We start from the raw sequence: 7719 nt of genomic DNA on the forward strand, positions 1-7719 counted from the left end.
GTACCTGCAATAGAAAAACCAGTAGACCGCAGTACCTGCAATAGAAAAACCAGTAGAACGCAGTACCTACAATAGAAAAACCAATACAGCACAGTACCTGCAATAGAAAAACCAGTAGAATGCAGTACCTGTAGTACAATACCCAGTACAACACAGTACCTGCAATAGAAAAACCAGTAGAACACAGTACCTTCAATAGAAAAACCAGTAGAGTGCAGTATCTACAATAGAAAAACCAGTGGAACGCAGTACCTGCAATAGAAAAACCAGTAGAGTGCAGTATCTACAATAGAAAAACCAGTAGAACGCAGTACCTGCAATAGATAAAATAGAATGCAGCACCTGTAGTGCAATACCCAGTAGAACACAGTACCTGCAATAGAAAAACCAGTAGAACACAGTACCTTCAATAGAAAAACCAGTAGAGTGCAGTATCTACAATAGAAAAACCAGTAGAACGCAGTACCTGCAATAGAAAAACCAGTAGAACGCAGTACCTGCAATAGAAAAACCAGTAAAACGCAGTAGCTGCAATAGAAAAACCAGTAGACCGCAGTACCTGCAACAGAAAAAAACAGTAGAACGCAGTACCTGCAATAGAAAAACCAGTAGAACGCAGTACCTGCAATAGAAAAACCAGTAGAACGCAGCACCTGTAGTACAACAACCAGTAGAACGCAGTATCTACAATAGAAAAACCAGTAGAACGCAGTACCTGCAATAGAAAAACCAGTAGAATGCAGTACCTGTGATAGAAAAACCAGTAGAACGCAGTACCTGCAATAGAAATACCAGTAGAACGCAGTATCTACAATAGAAACGCCAGTAGAACGCAGTACCTGCAATAGAAAATCCAGTGGACCGCAGTACCTGCAATAGAAAAACCAGTTAAACGCAGTACCTGCAATAGAAAAACCAATACAGCAAAGTACCTGCAATAGAAAAACCAGTAGAACACAGTACCTGCAATAGAAAAACCAATAGAACGCAGCACCTGTAGTACAATACCCAGTACAACACAGTACCTGCAATAGAAAAAACCAGTAGAATGCAGTACCTGCAATAGAAAAACCAGTAGAATGCAGTACCTGTGATAGAAAAACCAGTAGAACACAGTACCTTCAATAGAAAAACCAGTAGAGTGCAGTATCTACAATAGAAAAACCAGTAGAACGCAGTACCTGCAATAGAAAAACCAATACAGCACAGTACCTGCAATAGAAAAACCAGTAGAACGCAGTACCTACAATAGAAAAACCAATACCGCACAGTACCTGCAATAGAAAAACCAGTAGAATGCAGTACCTGTAGTACAATACCCAGTACAACACAGTACCTGCAATAGAAAAACCAGTAGAACACAGTACCTTCAATAGAAAAAGCAGTAGAGTGCAGTATCTACAATAGAAAAGCCAGTAGAACGCAGTACCTGCAATAGAAAAACCAGTAGACCGCAGTACCTGCAATAGAAAAACCAGTAGACCGCAGTACCTGCAATAGAAAAACCAGTAGAACGCAGTACCTACAATAGAAAAACCAGTAGAACGCAGCACCTGTAGTACAATACCTAGTACAACACAGTACCTGCAATAGAAAAAACCAGTAGAATGCAGTACCTGCAATAGAAAAACCAATACAGCACAGTACCTGCAATAGAAAAACCAGTAGAACGCAGTACCTGCAATAGAAAAACCAGTAGAACGCAGTACCTACAATAGAAAAACCAATACAGCACAGTACCTGCAATAGAAAAACCAGTAGAATGCAGTACCTGTAGTACAATACCCAGTACAACACAGTACCTGCAATAGAAAAACCAGTAGAACACAGTACCTTCAATAGAAAAACCAGTAGAGTGCAGTATCTACAATAGAAAAACCAGTGGAACGCAGTACCTGCAATAGAAAAACCAGTAGAGTGCAGTATCTACAATAGAAAAACCAGTAGAACGCAGTACCTGCAATAGATAAAATAGAATGCAGCACCTGTAGTGCAATACCCAGTAGAACACAGTACCTGCAATAGAAAAACCAGTAGAACACAGTACCTTCAATAGAAAAACCAGTAGAGTGCAGTATCTACAATAGAAAAACCAGTAGAACGCAGTACCTGCAATAGAAAAACCAGTAGAACGCAGTACCTGCAATAGAAAAACCAGTAAAACGCAGTAGCTGCAATAGAAAAACCAGTAGACCGCAGTACCTGCAACAGAAAAAAACAGTAGAACGCAGTACCTGCAATAGAAAAACCAGTAGAACGCAGTACCTGCAATAGAAAAACCAGTAGAACGCAGCACCTGTAGTACAACAACCAGTAGAACGCAGTATCTACAATAGAAAAACCAGTAGAACGCAGTACCTGCAATAGAAAAACCAGTAGAATGCAGTACCTGTGATAGAAAAACCAGTAGAACGCAGTACCTGCAATAGAAATACCAGTAGAACGCAGTATCTACAATAGAAACGCCAGTAGAACGCAGTACCTGCAATAGAAAATCCAGTGGACCGCAGTACCTGCAATAGAAAAACCAGTTAAACGCAGTACCTGCAATAGAAAAACCAATACAGCAAAGTACCTGCAATAGAAAAACCAGTAGAACACAGTACCTGAAATAGAAAAACCAATAGAACGCAGCACCTGTAGTACAATACCCAGTACAACACAGTACCTGCAATAGAAAAAACCAGTAGAATGCAGTACCTGCAATAGAAAAACCAGTAGAATGCAGTACCTGTGATAGAAAAACCAGTAGAACACAGTACCTTCAATAGAAAAACCAGTAGAGTGCAGTATCTACAATAGAAAAACCAGTAGAACGCAGTACCTGCAATAGAAAAACCAATACAGCACAGTACCTGCAATAGAAAAACCAGTAGAACGCAGTACCTACAATAGAAAAACCAATACCGCACAGTACCTGCAATAGAAAAACCAGTAGAATGCAGTACCTGTAGTACAATACCCAGTACAACACAGTACCTGCAATAGAAAAACCAGTAGAACACAGTACCTTCAATAGAAATAGCAGTAGAGTGCAGTATCTACAATAGAAAAACCAGTAGAACGCAGTACCTGCAATAGAAAAACCAGTAGAGTGCAGTATCTACAATAGAAAAACCAGTAGAACGCAGTACCTGCAATAGATAAACCAATAGAACGCAGCACCTGTAGTGCAATACCCAGTAGAACACAGTACCTGCAATAGAAAAACCAGTAGAACACAGTACCTTCAATAGAAAAACCAGTAGAGTGCAGTATCTACAATAGAAAAACCAGTAGAACGCAGTACCTGCAATAGAAAAACCAGTAGAACGCAGTACCTGCAATAGAAAAACCAGTAGAACGCAGTAACTGCAATAGAAAAACCAGTAGACCGCAGTACCTGCAATAGAAAAACCAGTAGAACGCAGCACCTGTAGTACAACAACCAGTAGAACGCAGTATCTACAATAGAAAAACCAGTAGAACGCAGTACCTGTGATAGAAAAACCAGTAGAACGCAGTACCTGCAATAGAAAAACCAGTAGACCGCAGTACCTGCAATAGAAAAACCAGTAGAACGCAGTACCTACAATAGAAAAACCAATACAGCACAGTACCTGCAATAGAAAAACCAGTAGAATGCAGTACCTGTAGTACAATACCAAGTACAACACAGTACCTGCAATAGAAAAACCAGTAGAACACAGTACCTTCAATAGAAAAAGCAGTAGAGTGCAGTATCTACAATAGAAAAACCAGTAGAACGCAGTACCTGCAATAGAAAAACCAGTAGAGTGCAGTATCTACAATAGAAAAACCAGTAGAACGCAGTACCTGCAATAGATAAACCAATAGAACGCAGCACCTGTAGTGCAATACCCAGTAGAACACAGTACCTGCAATAGAAAAACCAGTAGAACACAGTACCTTCAATAGAAAAACCAGTAGAGTGCAGTATCTACAATAGAAAAACCAGTAGAACGCAGTACCTGCAATAGAAAAACCAGTAGAACGCAGTACCTGCAATAGAAAAACCAGTAAAACGCAGTAACTGCAATAGAAAAACCAGTAGACCGCAGTACCTGCAACAGAAAAAAACAGTAGAACGCAGTACCTGCAATAGAAAAACCAGTAGAACGCAGTACCTGCAATAGAAAAACCAGTAGAACGCAGCACCTGTAGTACAACAACCAGTAGAACGCAGTATCTACAATAGAAAAACCAGTAGAACGCAGTACCTGTGATAGAAAAACCAGTAGAACGCAGTACCTGCAATAGAAATACCAGTAGAACGCAGTATCTACAATAGAAACGCCAGTAGAACGCAGTACCTGCAATAGAAAAAACAGTAGACCGCAGTACCTGCAATAGAAAAACCAGTAAAACGCAGTACCTGCAATAGAAAAACCAATACAGCAAAGTACCTGCAATAGAAAAACCAGTAGAACACAGTACCTGCAATAGAAAAACCAATAGAACGCAGCACCTGTCGTACAATACCCAGTACAACACAGTACCTGCAATAGAAAAAACCAGTAGAATGCAGTACCCACAATAGAAAAGCCAGTAGAACGCAGTACCTGCAATAGAAAAACCAGTAGAACGCAGTACCTGCAATAGAAAAACCAGTAGAGTGCAGTACCTGCAATAGAAAACCCAGTAGAACGCAGTACCTGCAATAGAAAAACCAATACAGTACAGTACCTGCAATAGAAAACCCAGTAGAACGCAGTACCTGCAATAGAAAAACCAGTACAACACAGTACCTGCAATAGAAAAACCAGTAGAACACAGTACCTGCAATAGATAAACCAATAGAACGCAGCACCTGTAGTACAATACCCAGTAGAACACAGTACCTGCAATAAAAAAACCAGTAGAACACAGTACCTTCAATAGAAAAACCAGTAGAGTGCAGTATCTACAATAGAAAAACCAGTAGAACGCAGTACCTGCAATAGAAAAACCAGTAGAGTGCAGTATCTACAATAGAAAAACCAGTAGAACGCAGTACCTGCAATAGATAAACCAATAGAACGCAGCACCTGTAGTGCAATACCCAGTAGAACACAGTACCTGCAATAGAAAAACCAGTAGAACACAGTACCTTCAATAGAAAAACCAGTAGAGTGCAGTATCTACAATAGAAAAACCAGTAGAACGCAGTACCTGCAATAGAAAAACCAGTAGAACGCAGTACCTACAATAGAAAAACCAGTAAAACGCAGTAGCTGCAATAGAAAAACCAGTAGACCGCAGTACCTGCAACAGAAAAAAACAGTAGAATACAGTACCCTCAATAGAAACCCCAGTAGAACGCAGTACCTGCAATACAAAAACCAGTAGAACGTAGTATCTTCAATAGAAAAACCAGAAGAACGCAGTACCTGCAAAAGAAAAAACCAGTAGAATACAGTACCTGCAATAGAAAAACCAGTACAACACAGTACCTGCAATAGGAAAACCAGTAGAATACAGTACCTGCAATAGAAAAACCAGTACAACACAGTACCTGCAATAGGAAAACCAGTAGAACGCAGTACCTGCAAAAGAAAAAACCAGTAGAACGCAGCAGCTGCAGTAGAAAAAACCAGTAAAATGCAGGTCAGTCTTCAGTCCTGGTCCTGCTGGACCTGTCTGCTGCTTCTGACCCAGTCAACCATCAGGTTCTCCTCTCCACTCTCTGAGCTCGGCATCTCTGGATCTGTCCTCTCGTGTCCATGTCCTACCTCACAGGAAGATCCTTCAGAATATCCTGGTGAGGAGAAGTGTCCAGATCACATGAAAACAGGGGAGCCTCAGGGATCGGTGCTCGGCCCTCTTCTCTTTCCACCATACACCTCCTCACTCGGTGCAGTTAGAAGTTCTCATGGCTTCTTCTACCACTGCCATGCAGATGACACTCAGCTTTTCCTTTCCTTCCCACCAGACGACACAACGTTTCTCTGAGAATATCAGCTTGCCTTGCTGATATCTCTGCATGGATGAAGGATCGCCACCTCAATCTGTCCAAGACAGAGCTCATTGTCTGTCCAGCTGATCCTTCCTTACATCCGCAATTAAGTGTGAAGCTCCACTCTATCACACTTGTTCCTACGTCTGCTGCCTGGAATCTGGGTGTCATGATGGATGACCGGCTGACCTTTAAGGTCCATGTTGCCTCGGTTGCCTGTACCTGTCGATATGCTCTCTACAACATCAAGAGAATCAGACGTACCTGACAGAACACACGACTCAGCTTCTGGTTCAGGTTCTGGTCATCTCACACATCGATTACTGCAGTTCCCTACTGGCAGGTCTGCCTGCATGCTGGTTAAACCTCTGCAGATGATCCAGAACCAGCAGCGCGTCTGGTTTTCAACCAACCCAAACGAGCTCATATCACTCCGCTGCTAATCGCTCTTCACTGGCTTCTGGTCGCACCACGCATCAAATTCAAAGCCTTGCTTCTGATTTACAAAACAATAACTCAAACGGCTCCCGTCTACCTTCACTCCCTAATCCAGACCTACACTCCCTCTCCACAGCTACGTTCCACCAGTGAAAGACGCCTCGTGTTACCACCAATACATGGGACTAAATCACCAGCCAGACTCTTTTCCTCTGTTGTCCCACGATGGTGGAATGATCTGCCAAACTCTGTCCGCTCTGCAGAGTCCCTGCGTCCAACTGGACAGTCCACCAGCATCTTCCTACGATGCCCTCTAGTGTTTGATTTCCTGCTTGTGTTGTTCTCACTCATATGTAAGTCGCTTTGGATAAAAGCGTCTTCTAAATGACTGTAGAATAGAAAATGAAGAAATATCAACAGATTTTTCTTTTTTGTTAAATTATCTTTTCAATTCAGAAAATAAGAAGAACCAAGCTGAATAAAAATGTGTTTGTTGTTGAAGAAAAACATTATTTTGCTGGTTGAGATTTGTGAGAAGAAGCAGTGCTTTGACACGTGTTTCCCTGCAGATGGAGCGGCGTTTCCGCACTCAGCTGCAGAACATGAAGGACAGACTGGAGCAGGCCGACTCCACCAACCGCAGTCTGCAGAACTACGTTCATTTCCTCAAAACATCCTATGGAAACGTGTTTGGTGACTCTCTGCTGACCAGCTGAGCAGCCTTCATCCAGCCTACAGTCCGGATACCCAGACTTCGATGGAGTTAAGAACACCTGCTTTCCTTGTGGAACATTCTGTAACACCGCCGTTTAAAACTTTTTACAGCTCAGTCAGAAAGTCCTGTCGCCTGACAGCCAGCAGGATCCAGACAAGCAGCTTCAGGCTAAAACAGTCGAGTTTTTCATTCATTATGAGCTCCAAACCAAACCAAGTTTCGCCTTGCCTGGTGTATAAAAGGCTATTATTCTGAAGGTCACTTGATGGTTTACTTCCTGCTGGACAGGAGGTGACGTTTTCTTTCGGTTCGGAGTTCGCGTTTGTAGCCAAGGTTTCGAGCTAAAGCTAACAGACTGGGTTTTGTTTCCTATCGTTCCACACACTGGGACAATTACTGGCAGCGCATCAAAGTTTTCCCTCTGTTCAACGTGTGCTTTATTGTGGCGCTGCGAGTGTTCAGTGAATGACGAGAAGAGCTGCTGGCGGACATTAATAGCGCCGCGAAGGAGGGGGGGGGGGGTGACGTGCTGTGGAAGAGCTCGCGCCTGTAATGTGCAGACTGACCAGGTACCGTTGGCCTGTCTAATCCACTCGAATGCCTAAATGTGCAGATTCTGACTGAACTATTA

At 42.4% G+C, this 7719-nt stretch overlaps 1 protein-coding gene across 1 annotated transcript in view; it reads left to right on the plus strand.

Annotated features, from left to right (window-relative positions):
• The window catches only part of LOC306764128 (outer dense fiber protein 2-like), a gene marked incomplete at its 5' end in the record, with an annotated part of 52111 nt that extends 44593 nt beyond the window's left edge, over positions 1 to 7518 (plus strand). The window contains one exon of the mRNA XM_079251169.1: positions 6943 to 7518. Within this exon, the coding sequence (XP_079107295.1) occupies positions 6943 to 7089 (147 nt within the window). The 3' untranslated portion in view covers positions 7090 to 7518. The remainder of the gene's footprint in view (positions 1 to 6942) is intronic.
• Between the last annotated feature and the right edge of the window lie 201 nt (positions 7519 to 7719).

Source organism: Telmatherina bonti (genome assembly GCF_933228915.1).
Source record: "Telmatherina bonti genome assembly, chromosome: 13".
In the NCBI taxonomy this organism is placed as follows: Eukaryota; Metazoa; Chordata; class Actinopteri; order Atheriniformes; family Telmatherinidae; genus Telmatherina; species Telmatherina bonti.